The sequence below is a fragment of the Puma concolor genome, chromosome E4 (genome assembly GCF_028749965.1).
Source record: "Puma concolor isolate L17-30 chromosome E4, mPumCon1.1.hap2, whole genome shotgun sequence".
In the NCBI taxonomy this organism is placed as follows: domain Eukaryota; kingdom Metazoa; phylum Chordata; class Mammalia; order Carnivora; family Felidae; genus Puma; species Puma concolor.
In genome coordinates this window covers 39,259,704-39,276,142 of record NC_141683.1, presented here as the reverse complement: position 1 = coordinate 39,276,142, position 16,439 = coordinate 39,259,704, and the positions used below count along the sequence as shown (strand labels likewise).

General features: G+C 49.4%; 1 protein-coding gene across 3 annotated transcripts in view; it reads right to left on the bottom strand.

Annotated features, from left to right (window-relative positions):
• ATF3 (activating transcription factor 3) overlaps positions 1 to 16,439 on the bottom strand; it is a 58,513-nt gene that overhangs the window by 11,031 nt on the left and 31,043 nt on the right. The window contains exon 1 of one of the 3 annotated variants that reach the window (XM_086694531.1): positions 1,141 to 1,462. The exons of 1 other annotated variant lie outside the window; for it this stretch is intronic. In XM_086694531.1, coding sequence (XP_086550657.1) covers positions 1,141 to 1,370 — 230 coding nt within the window. In that variant the 5' untranslated portion in view covers positions 1,371 to 1,462. Of the gene's footprint in view, positions 1 to 1,140; positions 1,463 to 16,439 lie in introns of those variants that run through there. One more of the 3 variants, XM_025921140.2, reaches the window with a different exon arrangement.

The following is a 16,439-nucleotide window of genomic DNA, read 5'->3' as shown; positions in this document are numbered from 1 at the left end:
TCCCCTCCCCCTCATTGCCACCGAAGCTGGTCTCAGAGAACCCTCCCCCCCCCCCCCCCCCCCCCCCCCCCCGCAAATCATCCAGGTCTCCTCACCGGCCCCCTTTCTCTCAGTTACACCACTGGAATCTGAAGAAGTTCTGCCAGAGGGAACAGAACCTCAGTGGTTATCTGGTCAACCACCACTTGGTGCTTACAAACAGAGGGAGGGGCCCACTTCTCCCAGCTGGGGATACTGAGGCTCAAAGACACGAGGCGCAGTGTAAGCGCTCAGAGTCCTGACCACCAGGCTACAAAGGCGTGCTCTCAATTATCTGACGGGGCTCCGCACCCTCGCTTCCTCCGAGGTGGGTCTCCACGGACGAAAAGCAGAGAAATCCGCGGGCCCGCCGGAGGAAGAGTCACAGATAGGGAAAGCGTGTGAGAGAGCTTTGGGACAGGAAGTCTCAGGCCCAGGGGCTGGACGCTCGCTTGTGCCTGGAGCCCTCTCCGCCTTCCGCCCCAGGACAGCAACCCGAGCGCTCGCCACCTCTAAACTTGTCGCAACTAACTTTCGCTCCCGGCTCCGGCGCGGTCCCGCGGCTCGGCGCTCCAGGGAGCGCAGGGCGACCCCCAGCGGCCGCGCCCGGCACCCAGGCTCGCCGGTCCCTTTCCCATTCATTCGCTCCGGCCCCTGGGGCAGCCCTTCCGCCGGCACCCGGCCTCGGTGCCTCTCGGCGGGCCCCGGGAAGGCTGCACTCGGGAGCGGCGGTGCCCGGCTCGGAGCTTAGGATGAGCGGAGGCCAGCGAGGCGGAGAGCCTTGGCCACCCCCCGCGCACCCACCTCCCCACGCCCGCTCCGGGAGAGGTAAGCAAGCGCCGAGGGCCAAGAGGAGCAGTGCCCCGGAGCCGGTGGAGGCACCGGAGCCCGACGTCTCCGTCGCCGGGAACCTTTCGCGCCCCAAGTCAAAAGAGAAAGTTCTTTGCGAGAAACTTTCCGAAGCGCTGTGGAGCAGCCTCGGCTGGCAGAAGTTCGGCCAGAGTTCCTTCGCAGCCGGAGGCTGGGCGCGCGGGTCGGGGGGCGGGCGCAGGGGTCGCGGATCTGGTCACTAGAGGGGCGCCGAGGGAATGAAAGCAAGCCACCCTCGCCGCGCTCACTCACTCGGCTCCAGCGCTCACCTCCGGTCTCCACTCGGGGCGGCCAGGGTCCAGAGGGCGGGCAGGGTCGGGGCGGGGTCGGGCTGTCTGTCTGCGGGGCGGGCGGGCGAACCCCGAGGACTCACGGCCGGCGCGCGGGCTGGCGGGTCGGCTCGGGTTCGGGCGGCGACGCCGGGAGAGCGCTGTGCACTGCGCGCCTCGCTGCGTGCGACTGTGTCTCGGAGAGCGTTGCATCACCCCTTTTATAGCCCTCCAGCTGGCGGTGTGCCCGTTTACTCCGGGTTACCAGTCCCAGGCTGACGTAATGCTATTAATAGCTTCCCCCGAGAACCAGCCGAACTAGGCTGGGCAGGGAGAGGGATGGAGGAGGGGCCAAAGCGGGGAGGGAAGGGGGGCACTGGTGATGCAAGCTCGGGGAGGAGCCCGCAGGGCCGCGCTCTCCCGGCCTCGCGCGCTCGGACACACACCCGCCCGCCCTCTCTCTCCATATCAGGACCGGAGCCGTCCGGGCTGGCCGCCAGATGTGCGTACTCGCCGCTGCGTGTTCCAGGCATGAGCCAATGGTGCCCAAGCCAGCGGCATGACTCCACTGCGCTGGCATCTCTCCCTCCGCTAAGTTGGGGGATGGGGGGAGATGGAGGGGCGGGGCCTGGCCGCAGCCCAGACTAGGTGAGGCTGGGAAGCGGGCACGACCTTTCTCTAAAATGCGTGGTCATTTTCTGGAGGCTCTGGAAAATACCCCTTCCCCCGCCAAGATCCTTCTCAAATGGAGGGCAGGGTAGTGTCAGAAGTGGTAGTCGCCGCTGTGGGAGAGGTGCCCAAGGGACCCCTACCGTGAGCCCCCACCGTTACCCGCCGGGGGTGACCGCCACGGCAGGGCCCGCGAGAAGTCCGTCCGTTAACCCAGTCGCGGAGGGCAGCGCTCAGCCGGCACTGTGCGCCCGCAGCCCCGGCGCACCCCGCACGAGCGCACATGTGGAATCGCCTCCCGGCCGGTGGAGAACTCGTCTCCCGGGCCAGGGCCAGGACGGAGCGGAGTGGGTTTTTGTGGTTTTTTTTTTAAACAACCACAAAGAGTTTGAAATTGACAGTTTCTCAGCGAAACGAACACAGCATGGAAAGATAAGAGAGCTGTAAAATCAGAGGCAACAGGCGCTAAGAGTGGGGCTGAAACCGCGCGGCCAGGGCTAGGAGGAAAGAGAAGGTGCTTTGATTTACGCGAGCCGGGGCGGGGGGGGGGGGGGTCGCCTCCCTCTTAGGCTACATTTAGGGAAAACCCATCTTCGTCTTTCACGTGTTTTTCTGCGCCGAGAGCGGAATTGGCTGGGACAGGACCGCCGGGACTGGGGACGCACTGACCGTGGCTGAAACGAGGTCTCGTAAAAGAAATCCCTTCTACCCTCAAGCCCAGTTGTCGGGAAAGGGTGGGTCCTATGGCCTCAGATTAGAGCTGGGGCTTCAGCAGAACTGGACGTGAACCTTAAAAACAATTTCTGCCTTCCGATTCCCCGACCCCAACTGTCTCGGCTTCGAGAGTGGCAGAACCAGAGACCTTCTCAACTGCCCAAGGACGAATATATGTGGACGCGCATGTGGCCGGCGAAGTTTCGAACTTGCCTGGCAGGGGGGACCCGCGTACGCGCGTGGGGGGTGGGGGCACGGTCAGGGGCAGAAGCCTCTGCTTCCACCTGCCTCTTGGGAGAGAGGTGATCAAAGATCATGCTTTCGTAACTTGAGGTAAGAATTTGAAGGGTCTTGGAACCTGGGCCTCGCCGTCAGCCCCACCCCCGCACCTGGTCCCCTAAAGCCGTTACAGTTGGCAGTGATGGAGGGGTCTCCCCCACTCCCGCTTACCCACACACAGTCCTGCACCCCCGTAGAATATCTGTCCGTCTCCGCAGACCCTCTGATTGCCCAGCCGCCTGAGGCAGAGACCCTCAGAGCTGGAGGTCAAACTGCAGGTTCCCCCCACACCCGGTTCCTCTCCCCGCAAGCCCAAACCTCAGCCAACACACCCTCGCCAAAATTCCGGGCAGCCAAGACAACGCCCGAGGCCAGCCTCGGAAGTTCCCCCCGCCCCCAGCCGGTCTGAGAGCCTAGGGGTTCCACGCAGGATCCTGGAGGATGTAGCCCTGTACCTGACCGGGTTTCCAGCTACGTCGCGCGGGAAGCACGGGGCGGTTGTTTTTGCTTTACTTTTCGCCCAGGTAACGGCTCTCCCGGCCCCACCCTCCACCCCCACGCCCACACTCCCTCACCGCCAGCCCCACACCCCCACACTCCACCCTCCTGCAGGTAAACCCCGGGCGTGTCGGCACAACCCCTAGAACGCTGCAAGACCAGAAGGAAGAACGCTTGTAAATTTAAATGAAAATTATTTGGGATTTTCTACGTATCTATATACTACTTACCTATTGCCCTGGAATAAATTGCACCATTATAAAGTGAAACAGGAAAATGGAGGGTGTCAGGTGAAACTCCCCCCCCCCCTTTTTTTTTCTCTTCGTGAGATGCCTACACAAATCTTTAACCAGTTTGCATTTTAATGCACCCCAGCCAGATTTGTGTTTTAATCCTGTCCTTGCGGGGAAATTAAATTTAGGGCGTAGGGTAAACACAGCCAGCCCAGCTTCTTGGTCCTTGCGAGAGAAGGGTAATTATGACTGAGAAGTCCACAGCTCCTCGTCATTTATTTTTATTTTTATTATCATCGTGCCTTCCGTTCCTTTTATTGGTCTTGTTTCATTCAAATAATTCTTGGTTTTGAATCTCCAAGTCACCCTGGATAGAAAATGCTGTCAGCTGGTCACCGGAGCATGAGCCTGGCGTTCTCTGCCTCGCTCTCCCACTGAAACTCTAAAAGTGATAAGAATCTTGATAGAGGAGTAAATCCACCCCGTGAATGAAACGCTTATCCAAGGAAAACAAAAACTACTTCTGCCTGGCTCCCAGCCCCCAGGAGAACTGTGAAATGCCTGCCGTTGGAGGGGGGGACTGGGAAAGAGCCGGGCAAGGGAAGAGCCCCAAGGTGTGTGCCCCTGGAGGAGTGATCAATATCTCAGTCCTGTGTGTCCTCACCATACCCTGACTTCAGTTAACTCCACCGATTTCTAGCGTGTACAGCCTGTACCATCCAGAAGAGGAACAAGAAAAGCTCCCCGGACCAAAACGCTTCTCTACACAAAGGCAAAGAATGCCTCTCCCCCTGAGAAGGAAGCCCCACTGGGGTTATCTGGTGGGGGGAGGGTGTTACTCCTCCATGGAAGGGGGTTAAGCAGAGACTTGACTATTGCTGAACTTCCCCCCTGGAGAACAGTGGAGGGAATCCACATTCAGACCAGCTTTAGTATGTTTTGCTGAGTGAGATAAGAATTGGAAACTTCATGCTGGGGCATGTGCAAAAGGAAGGGGAAAAAGTTAAAACGGGAGGGGACGGAACTAGGCAGCTAAAAACAGCCCACACGTGGCAACAGAATCTAAACACCCAAACATCGCAGGGAGCCAAAAGAAAAAAAAAAAAAGTTCAAGGGATATTTAAAGGTTTTAGCGGTTTCTTAATCCAGGGAACAGTCCCTTCCCACTCCCCTCCCCACATTATTCTTTTTCAACCCCCAAGATTGTTTCTGCTTACAGAGCTCTGGGTAAGTTAAGCACAAAATCGGCCAAGCAGCAAGGCACGGGCGCTTCTTTGCCACAGAAAGGGAGTGGAATGGATTTTCTTCTTCTCTACTCTGCTTTCCAAAGTCCACACTTCCTATAAAGTCCGTTAGAATGTGGGGGTTACTGGGGCGCCTGGGTGGCGCAGTCGGTTGAGCGTCCGACTTCAGCCAGGTCACGATCTCACGGTCCGTGAGTTCGAGCCCCGCGTCGGGCTCTGGGCTGATGGCTCGGAGCCTGGAGCCTGTTTCCGATTCTGTGTCTCCCTCTCTCTCTGCCCCTCCCCCGTTCATGCTCTGTCTCTCTCTGTCCCAAAAATAAATAAAAACGTTGAAAAAAAAATTTAAAAAAAAAAGAATGTGGGGGTTACTATTTAAGGTTCTCCGAAATGGGCCTCCTCAGGAAAGACGGGGAAACACCGCATCGTGGGCTCTGAAGCGTGGAAGGTGAGACTTGGATGCTGTAGCTGGCACTCAGCAACTGTGTTACCTTGGAGGAGTCATTTCCCTCTCTGGGCTGAGCTGGAAAATGGCAGCAGTAACAGCAGCTAACACATAAACTTGGGAGGCTTCACTGAGGAGGGGGCACACAGCCAGTCCTCAGTAGTGGTCTCATTGCTTATGAATCAAGAAGGGCTTTCTGGGGGAAACCCCTGAATCTCTGCCAGAGCCCATCTGTCCCTTTAGTCGGTAGCAACAGTGGTGGACAAAGTGGAGCTATATCCAGAAATGATCATCTTCAAGGGAGCAGGGATAAGACTCCACACAGAAAATGAGAGGGGATCCCCGTTCCCCACACACCCAACTCTGGTACATACCTCCACTTGCCTCAGCACCGTGTGGACCAGTGCTTTAAGCTCCCGGTGAGTGGTCCAGTGCTAAGTGCCCCAGGCTGGAGTGGGAGGTTTGGGTTTTGGTCTCTTTCTGCCTTTGGTCTTCTTTAAAAAATTTTTTAAAACATATATTCATTTTTGTGAGACAGAGACAGAGCGCGAATGGGGGAGGAGCAGAGAGAGCGGGAGGCACAGAATCCGAAGCAGGCTCCAAGTTCTGAGCTGTCAGCACAGAGCCCGTGCTGTGGAACCCACGAATTGTGAGATCATGACCTGAGCCGAAGGCGGACGCTGAACCGACTGAACCACCCAGGCGCCCCTGCCTTTGGTATTCTTGACCAAGGTACTCCCTCTCTCTAAGGCCCCATCTTCTCTGAAGTGAAGGGCCCCGGGCTGAGCTCTGAGGGTCTTGAATGGACACCTGCAAAGCCACCCTGCAAGCCCTGACAACCCACCCTAAGAGCTGGAGGGAGAGAAGCAAGAAGAAGGCATTGAGTAGCACAAGGACAGATGCATTTCGCTAATCACGGTTCCCTCTAAAAACTAGAGTTGAGAAATGTTGCCCAACTTGATTCTCAAACACAGCCTGTGGTCCTGACAACTGATCTTTCTCTTTCTCCACATTTCCAAGGAGTTTTACTGATGGACTTCGTGCCTTGCTAGAAAGGAGGGAGTATGAGGGCACCCTAGGTGGGGATTGTATCTTTGGGGACCTTCTTGTAAGTAGTCTGTCTTCTACTGCCATAGACACCCGCCTTGGACCTTGTGACCAAAGCCCAGGCAGCAACTATTCCCATTCAGGAATGGGGACCCTAGAGCTCTGGGTGTCCAAAATGAAGTCCCAGCTTCTAGGTGCTAGCAGGACTCAGGAGACCTGGGACCCACTCAGAGGTTTCCTTCCAGCCAACTGAGTGACTCAGTGCAGGTCCTGAACACTTCACCTGTGTTGCAGTCTATAAAACAGGACTGTTTACCATGGACTCCCCCAAAGGTTTGCTGTAAGAATCAAGGAGGTCACAGATGTGGGAGTGACTTGAAAATGATGAAAAGATTCATACTTTTAAAGACTCCTTGGGGGAGCTCTTATACATTATATATGCACATACATACATATGTATGTATACACATAGATATATATAGAGAGAGAGAGACGTATATAGACATATGGGAAATGGGCAAGAGAAAAAAAGCACCCAGAGTCTCAAACACTATTTTGACGTTTCCCTCTAGTTTTTCCTCACACATGATTTTTAAGAGCATAGTTGTGACTGAGATTGCATGCAACTTTGAAATTTGTTCTTTTACTTATTACTGTGAATTGTATGTGGCATTTATTACAATAATTTTTTCTTCGCAAAAATAAGATGTTCATTCTATTGTGAAACGTAGCATACATACAGGTGATTATATAGAACGTGTACGCCCATTTTAATAAAACAAACATCAAGAACCTACCACACAAGAGGCACTTGGCTGGGTGAGTCGGTAGAGCATGCAACTCTTGATCTCAGGGGTGTAAGTTCAAGCCCCATGTTGGGTGTAGACATTACTTAAAAATAAAATCTTAAAAAACCACACAAGTCAGGAAGTAGACCACCACCTCAGGTACTGAGAAGCCGCCACGTGACCACTCCAGATCACATCTGCCTCTCTCTACTGCCCAGAGGGAAGGACTCTCCTGACTTTTATTACCATGATTTTCCATGGCCATGGACGTAGAATGTTTTACTTCATCATTTTCCTACTTTTAGCCTCTAGGGTGTTGCCAATAGTTTTGCTAGAGTGCTATTCCAGATTTAAATCTTTATTATGGGGAAGGGGGCATCAAATTCCATCACTGCCCCTGTTTCTTAAATGGAGTTCAGGAAGGGGTCTTGATTTCTACCCTCAGGGGCTACACAGGGCATGGTGCAAGCTGGAAGGACCCCCGGTGATTATGACTACCTGCGCAGTTTCCTTGCTGCTGAACATCCAAACAAACAAATCCTGCAGGTACTTTCTCCCATGGAAGCATCTGCTTTAAGCCTCCTGCTCTTTACCTACCCATCCCCCTTTATTTTCTGTTTGTCTCTCTTAGAACAGAAAAGCCAGTCTGCAGCACGGGTGGGTGGTATAGAGGCAGACCAGCAGGAACGATACTTCTGCCTGTGCCTTCTGGGAGAGATCTTGCTGGAGTGTCTGTCTTAATAAGTGCTTTACTATTTTATATTAAACAAATATGGATATGTTGAATTTAAATAGAAGTCACACAAGAATTTTTAAGGAAGGGAGAAGATATCAAATACATTTGGGGCTTGGGATGGACCATGGAAAGTTATATTCCATAAGACTGGGGGTGGGGGGAGAGGTTAGTACCCTCTAATCAGCCTTTTTAAAGAGAGAGAGTGTGAGTAAGTGAGGGGCAGAGAGAGAGACGGAGAGAGAGAATCCCAAGACGGGCAAGAGAGAGAGGGAGAGAGAGTGCGGAGCCTGGTGAGGGGCTTCAGCGTGCCCGATGTGGGGCTCGAAGTCACGAACCATGAGATCATGACCTGAGCTGAAGTCAGATGCTTAACCAACTGAGCCACCCACAGCCACCCACTTGACTTAAAAAAAAAAATTTAGAGAGAGAGCAAGAGAGAGAGAGAGCACAAGCGGGGCAGGGGCAGAAGGAGAGAGAGAATCCCAAGCAGGCTCCACACTGTCCGTGCAGAGCCCGATGTGGGCTCAAACTCACCAACTATGAGATTATGCCCTGAGCTGAAATCAAGAGTCAGATGCTTAATCAACGGAGCCACCCAGGCACCCCTCTCTTCTGCCTTGAAGTATAAAATAATATCAGCAAATGCTGTTATGTAGCACTCAATGTGTTCCAGACCGCAGGCTCAGCCCTTTACATATACTTACTGCTTTTAATCCTCGTAGCAGCCCTATAATGTAAGTACTGTGAACCGCTCCATATTATAGATGAGGAAACTGAGGCACAGAGAGGATAAATAATTGCTCAAGTCTGGTTGCTTACCCTCAACACCTACTGCCTCTCAACAAGTGTTCATGGGAAATCTTGGGAAACTCTGATGTGCTTGAGTGTCCTCATTTAATGGTGGGGAAATGGAGCTAAAAGAGGAAAAGTGGCTCTACGTGGTCTCAGGATCATAAATTCTTACACTGCGGGGCTCCTGGGTGGCTCAGTCAGTTAAGCGTCTGACTTCAGCTCAGGTCATGATCTCACGGTCCGTGAGTTCGAGCCCGGCGTCGGGCTGTGTGCTGACAGCTCAGAGCCTGGAGCCTGCTTCGGATTCTGGGTCTCCCTCTCTCTCTGCCCCTCCCCTGCTCACATGCGCTCTCTCTCTCTCTCTCTCTCTCAAAAATAAAAACATTTAAAAAATTTTAATAAAATAAATTCTTACACTGAAAGGAACCTTAGCAGACAGACTTCTGAGCTCCGTTCATGCCCTATTTGCCAAGATTGGGGCCAAGATGAAGAGTGCGGATTTTAGAGCAGTAGACGGCATTTCAGGGGCATCCCGTGCTAGTGGGGGCCACGCATAGCATCCCTGAAGCTGAAGAGGTGAGCAGCAGAGAGGCAGGAACCACAGATGGCAGAGAAGAACCATGGACAGGCACTCAGAACTGGGTTCAAATCTCTATACTCTGCCATCTCCTATTTGGCTTTGGGCGGGTCCTGAAACCTCAGTTTCTCCTGTGAAATGAGGATAATATCAACTTTACAAAGTGATACTGAGGATTAAAGAACAATGCACCGTCCAGGCTTCCATGGAGTGGGTATCCAATAAATGTTACTTTTTTTCCTTTCTCTTGCCTTACCCCTGACACTAACAAGTCACAAAGAACTCTGATGCATAGGAAATGTCTAGACTCCAAAGGAAATTTCTATCTCTCAGGTGACTTACTGACTGATTTTAAAACAGATTTAAAAAAAATCAGTTTGGGGCACCTACGTGGCTCAGTCGGTTATACATCCGACTTTGACAGGGCATGATCTCGTGGCTCATGGGTTCAAGACCCACGTCGGGCTCTGTGCTGACAGCTCAGAGCCTGGAGCCTGCTTCAGATTCTGTCTCCCTCTCTCTCTGCCCCTTCCCCACGCTCTCTCTGTCTCTCTCCAAAATAAATAAACATTAAAACAATTTTTTTTAATCAATCTGAGTCCAGGTCATATTTAGTAATTACTATTTACTGAGCACATACTACATGCCAGACACAATGGTAAGCACTTTTAAAAATACCTAGTATCTTATTTCACCCTTATAATAAATAACCCCATGAGGTAGGTGTTATTATTTCAGTTTTACAGATGAGGAAACCAAAGCTCAGAAATGTTAAGAAAGTTGCTCATAAGCACTTGATTCAAACACTAACTTATTTGAAAACTTCTATTAAGCTGTACTGTACCGTCCTCCAAATCTTTTTTTAAATTGTTTTAAATGTTTATTTTTCAGAGAGAGAGAGAGAGAGAGAGACAGAGCATGAGCGGGGGAGGGGCAGAGAGAGAGGGAGACACAGAATGAGAAGCAGGCTCCAGGCTCTGAGCTGTCAGCACAGAGCCCGACACGGGGCTCGAACTCACAAACTGTGAGATCATGATCTGAGCTGAAGTCGGTTGCTCAACCGACTGAGCCACCCAAGTGCCCCTGGTCCTCCAAATCTTGAGAGCTTTACACATGTGCTTATTTTTTTTATTTTTTATTTTTATTTTTAACTTTGCCTCCCTTGTTGAAAATGGGCAAACTTCCTTTATCAAAGTCTTGGTGAATTCATGGAACCTTCTAGAGTTGACCTTACCCAAAGTCCCAGAAGATCTCACTTGACAAATTCCACATCCCCGTGCCCTCTGTGATACTATCCCGTCTGCCAAATTTGCAATTATTCCATAATTTGCTTTAACCACAAACATAAGCCCTGCTATTGACTGAGTAAACTGAGTAGGGCTTTTTGGACTTTTATTCTGTTTCCCAAAATATGATGAACTGAAATCATCTGATGATGAACTTGTACTTGAAACTGGAGTGGCTGAGGGCAGAGTGAGTCACTCTGGTGAGTTTATACCTATCAGTCGGTTCTTCAAACGTGTCCTATTGCCAGATCCTGCTCTCAGCAGTATGTGTAGACAGGTCGGGGCTACAAGGGCAATATAAGAGCATTCCTTGCCCTTGAGGAGTTTTAAATCTTGTTTAGGTGGCAAATGACCGTGCATGAAACCGTAGCCAGCAATAGCAGGTGCCATATATATGTTACTGTATATACATTAGTCCACAAACATTTAATGTGCATCTAGTATGTGCTAGGTCGGGAGCTACAGATAGATACACAGTGGTGCTTCCCTGCCCTGCAAGTGCTCACAGCGTGTGGGGAGACAGACTTTGGCAACAGGTGGTTACAGGCTCATATAATAAGGGCTAAAGTGGGGCAGGATGTCTCTGCTCAGGAGAGCTGGCGAAAGCTGATGGATGAAGTGACGTTCGAGCTGGATGTTGAAGGCTGAGCATTTTCTGGGCAGAAGAGGAGGAAGGCATTCCAGGCACAAAGAGAAGTAAATGCAGAGGCTCTGGGTGCCAGGAAGATGGGGGCTGTGCCCGGCTCATCCTTATGCTCGTTCCCGGCTCCTTGCACCGGTCCAGGCACATCCTGGCCCCACCATAAGTGTGCACGCAGTGAATGAAAATATAGAATTGTGAAAACCTGTAGTGTATCTGGAGAATGGCGAGGTAGCTGCCGTGCAGGAGTGTGTGGGAGGAGAGGGGGAGTTGGGGAGGAGGCAGGGAGAACAATTGTAATAGGTCTCGGAGGTTGTGATAATCAGTTTGCATTGTGTCCCAAGGACCAAGGGGAGGGGTGGGTAACAGGGTATTTCGGCCGCCGATGGACACGAGCACATGTTGTTGAGGAAGACTGCTGGTGCGGGGCGGAGGGCAGACTGGATGAAAGAGGAGGATGCTGGTGGAGGTGTCAGGAAGCGGCCACACTGGTCACGTGACACCCTCGAAGGCCACATGAGCTGGGAAGGTGGTGGTGTCCTCACCCTCATGTGTTGTGTGTTCAAAATAAAAGCGATGTGGGGCGCCTGGGTGGCTCAGTCGGTTAACCGTCGACCTTCGGCTCCGGTCACCATCTCACAGCTTATGAGTTCGAGCCCCGCGTGGGGCTCTGCACTGGCCGCTCAGAGTCTGGAGCCTGCTTGGGACTCTGGGCCTCCCTCTCTCTCTGCCCCTCCCCCGCTCACACTCTGTCTCTGTCTCTCAAAAATAAATAAACGTTAAAAAATTTTTTTTCAAAACACAACTGGTTCACAAAACATAATGTTGTAAGTAAAATAGATCTTTTCATTGCGAAACACAAGATGCTTTCATTAAAGCTCAGCTTCTCACATTTTGGGGGCTACGTGGAGCAGTGGTGCCTGAGATGAGGTGGAGTCAGTGAGGTGAACAGGAGAGGATGATCTGAAGAAACTTCCAGGCAGCTGCCTTCGGATTGGGCACCAGCTTGGTGTCAGGACAGAGAGGGGAGGAGTCCCGTGTCTCAGCTGTTATAGAGTGGAGAGTTGGGAAGGGCTGGGGAGGGAACTGATTGGTATTGTAGGGACTAGGGGCGGGGAAGAGGCTAGTGGGTTCATTTGGGGACAGTTTTTAGCAGTAGGATGTCTAAGAAGGGAGGACCCTGGCACCAGCATGTTGGGGACATTAAAGTGACAGAAAGACTGGGTGGGGGTGGGGGAGAGAAGGAGGAAGGGTAGCCAGGCTGGGCCCTAGGGCTCAATGTAGGGGTTCACGTAGCCTATTCTGGGTTATTGGCAGCTTACTGTTCATTTCCCAGTACCCAGCAAATCTGCCCCCACTGCATCCACAGCTTCCATCTGTGTTTCCCCCCAGACTTTTGCCAGTGATATTGACACTAACTCAACAATAAGAAAATAAACAACCCAATTTAAAAAAATGGGAGAAAGACCCTAGCAGACACCTCACCAAAGAAGCTATACAGATAGCAAATAAGTATATGGAAAGATGTTCCATATCCTATGTCATCAGAGAGATGCAAATTAAAACAACAAGAAGGTACAACTACACAGCTATTAGAATGGCTCAAACCCAGAACACTGACAACACCAAATGCTTGTGAAGATGTGGGTCAACAGCAACCCTCGTTCATTCCTGGTGGAAATACAAAATGGCACAGCCACTTTGGAAGATAGCTTGGTGGTTTCTAATAAAACTAAACATACTCTTACCGTATAATCTGGCAATCACACTCCTTGGTATTTATCCTTGTAAGTTGAAAACGTGCCCACATAAAAACCTGCCCATGGATGTTTATAGCATATTCACAGCTGCCAAAACTTGGAAGTGACCAAGATGTCCTTCAGTGGGCGAATGGAGAAGTCCACGGTGATACACCCAGACAACAGACTATTATTCAGCAGTAAAAAGAAGTGAGCTATCAAATCCTGAAAAGACATGAAGGCCCTTACATACATATTACTAAGAGAAAGAAGCCAACCTGAAATGACTACACATTGTATGATTCTAACTATATGACATTCCAGGAGTGGCAAAACTTTGGAGACAGTATAAAGATCAGTAGTGGGTAGGGGTTGGGTGTGTGTGTGTGTGTAGGAAGTGGGGAGAATGGATAGACAGAGGATTTTCAGGGCAGTGAAAATACTGTACACAATACTATAATGAAGGATACATGTTACTATACATTTGTCCAAATCCAAAGAAATGTATGACACCAAGAGTGAACCCTAATGTAAACCATGGACCTTGGGTGATTATGATGTGTCAGTGTGAATGCCTCAATTATAACCAATGTACCACTCTGATGGGGAATGCAGATTATGGGCGAGGCTGTGCATATGTGGGGCTGAGGGGAGTATGGGAAATTTGTGTACCTTCCTCTCCACTTTCTTGTGAACCTAAAATTGCTAAAATTAAGTCTAGGTTTCTGATGAAGTGGTTAATTAGCAGTGGAGTGGCCACCAAGGAACCAGAAGTTGGTGATCCTCAGCCAGGCATAATTGATAATTGACAAAATAGGTGCTCATTTAAGTAAGAGTCTATTTTTTTCTATGCTATGCCCCTATTTACAAAGAGCTTATAACTTAAAAAATGCTATGAGAATGTAAATTTTAAAAAGCAAGATACATCCATTGTAAATACAGAACAATCACAACTCAATCAAAACTATAAATAAATAATAAAATACATGAATAGAGAAAAAAAGAATAAATTGCCATAAAATATTGAAAGTGCTTTATCTGGGTTGGTGGGTGCTTTTTTTCCCCCTTCTTCTTCATATATACCTGAATTTTTAAGCTTTCCTTTAATGGAGTTAAATTCATTCTTAAAAGATGAACGCATAAATTTTATATTATAATGAAGGTAAAAGTTGGTATCGTACTGTGCCTTTCAAAGGGTATAGTTTCCTGCTTTTTTCCAGTCCTGCTGCTGAAGGATATTAAGGACTGAGATTCCATCCAAATCAAATCCTGGCTTAATTAAGTGTATCAAGCACTTATGAATCTCTACCATGTGCCAGGCACTGAGATGGGATACAGGAAAAAATCCAATAGTTCTAAGGTGGGAAATGGAATGACTAATCAACTCTAATAAACTCAAATCGTTTTTGCCCTGCTAACCCTAGCATTGACTGACACCAACAAAACAGAAAGAAATCCAAAGGGTACTCGTCTCAAATTGAGAACATTGGGTAAGTGGAAATGACATCGATGTGGGGCTCAGGTCCTGGTTCTGTGCTAACAGAATAGCCTTGGGTCCTCTTTTGAGGGTCAGATTCCTTCTGTATGGATCAGGGAATCTGTGCTGGGGCGCCCAGGTGGCTCAGTCGGTTAAGCGTCTGACTCTTGATTTCAGCTCAGGTCATGATCTCAGGGTTTGTGGGATTGAGCCCTGTGGCAGGCTCCGTGCTGACAGCATGGAGTCTGCTTGGGCTTCTCTCTCCCTCTCTCTCTGCCCCTCCCCAGTGCTCTTGCTCTCTCTCTTAAAATAGAAAAATAAACATTAAAAAAAATTTAAATTACATAAATGGGAGCTTCTAGTATTATAAATAAATTCTGAACTTCCTTACAGTTCTTCAATCCTATAATTTTAGGCTCTGTGTCTACAGTCAATAATGACGGTGAAGATGATCGTGAAGGGGGAGTTACACTTTAAGAGCCCCTTTTCTCCTGCTATCATTCTCCATTGACCACAGATTCTATAGGAGAGACACACACTTGGTCACAAAGAAGTGAGTCACCAAGGAAGCCTCATGTTGTCTCCGTCTGCCTTGTACACACCTGCCTGGACATATCATCTCCTTCCCTCAATTGCTAGCACATAGTCTCTGTGTTCTTCTTCTTTTTTTTTTTTTTTTTTTTTAAGGCACATTCTATTTATTTTTGTATTTTTTAAATGTTTATTTATTTTTGAGAGAGAGAGAGTGAGAGAGAGTGAGCGGGGGAGGGGCACAGAGAGGGAGACACAGAATCCAAAGCAGGTTCCAGGCTCTGAGCTGTCGGCACAGAGCCCGACGCAAGGCTCCAACCGTGAGCCGGGAGATCATGACCCGAGCCAAAGTCTTAACCGACTTAACCGACTGAGTCACCCAGGTGCCCCAGTCTCTGTGTTCTGATCTGAAAAGTGTACACAGCCACAGGATTACTGTGAGGAATAAATTTATTCACTGATTCATTAACTGTTTATTGAGTGCCTGCTACAAGTCAGGTGTTGTTCAAGTGCTAGGAAGACAAGAATGAACAAGGCAGACAAAGGCTCTATACTCAGCACTTAGCAAACACCCGAACATCACTTTCTCCTCTTATGTTTCATTTAACTTGAAATAAGCCTGCGGCAGAAACTCAAAAAATATTCTCAATTCAGAGGACCAGTGTTGTCTCTGTAGCATTTTTTTTTAAAAAAGCTTATTTATTTATTTTGAGAGAGAGAGAGAGCACAAGCATGAGTGGGGGGAGGGCAGACAGAGGGAGAGACAAAGGCTCAAGCAGGTTCTGAGTTGTTAGCACAGAGCCCGACGTGGGACTCGACCTCGCAAACCATGAGATCATGACCTGAGCCAAAATCAAGAACCGGACTCTTAACTGGCTGAGCCAACCAGGTAGCTCTTCAGCATTTTAAAAAAATAATTTGGGAGCAAAATATTGGCCATTACCAGCTCATCAGCCCTGTGTGGAGGGAAGCTGTCATCTCCCTTTCATGTTAGCCTTGAGAAGGGAACACTGTACTTTCCTTGTCACACATAAAGCCTTCGTTTTAACTTTCAGGTTCCCCACAGCACACTTCTCCATGGGTTTTCTAACATGCCCTGACATGTAGCACCAAAGGAAACACAAAATGAAAATGAAACAATGTTCCACCTGAGTCACCGTCTGTGTTTCTTCTTTATCACCAAAGCAATGAACTCCCACACAATTGAGGCTTGTTCTATTTAGGTTTTAGAACGTCATCTTTGTAATTAAAGCACACTATTATTGTTATAAACAGTCGGAAAACACGTTCTTAGAAACATCTCCCTGATTCATAAATGTTTGGATGGTGAAGTCACAGAGGTGGAATGCAAACCTTGTTAACATGCTGATGATAAAGATCAGTAGACGCTAATATTACTTGCGAAGAGTTAGCCTTAGTCTGCGGTAGACAAGCAAGGAGGGAAACGGGGCTGTGTTAGTTTATAAGGGTCATTTGGAAAATATAGGTTTACAAAAGAAATACTTTTTCTAGTGTAATTTACTTGACTTGTCTTTGCTAATTCATTCAAGAAATATTCTTTGAGCTCCAGCCTCCTGGCTTGACACACCA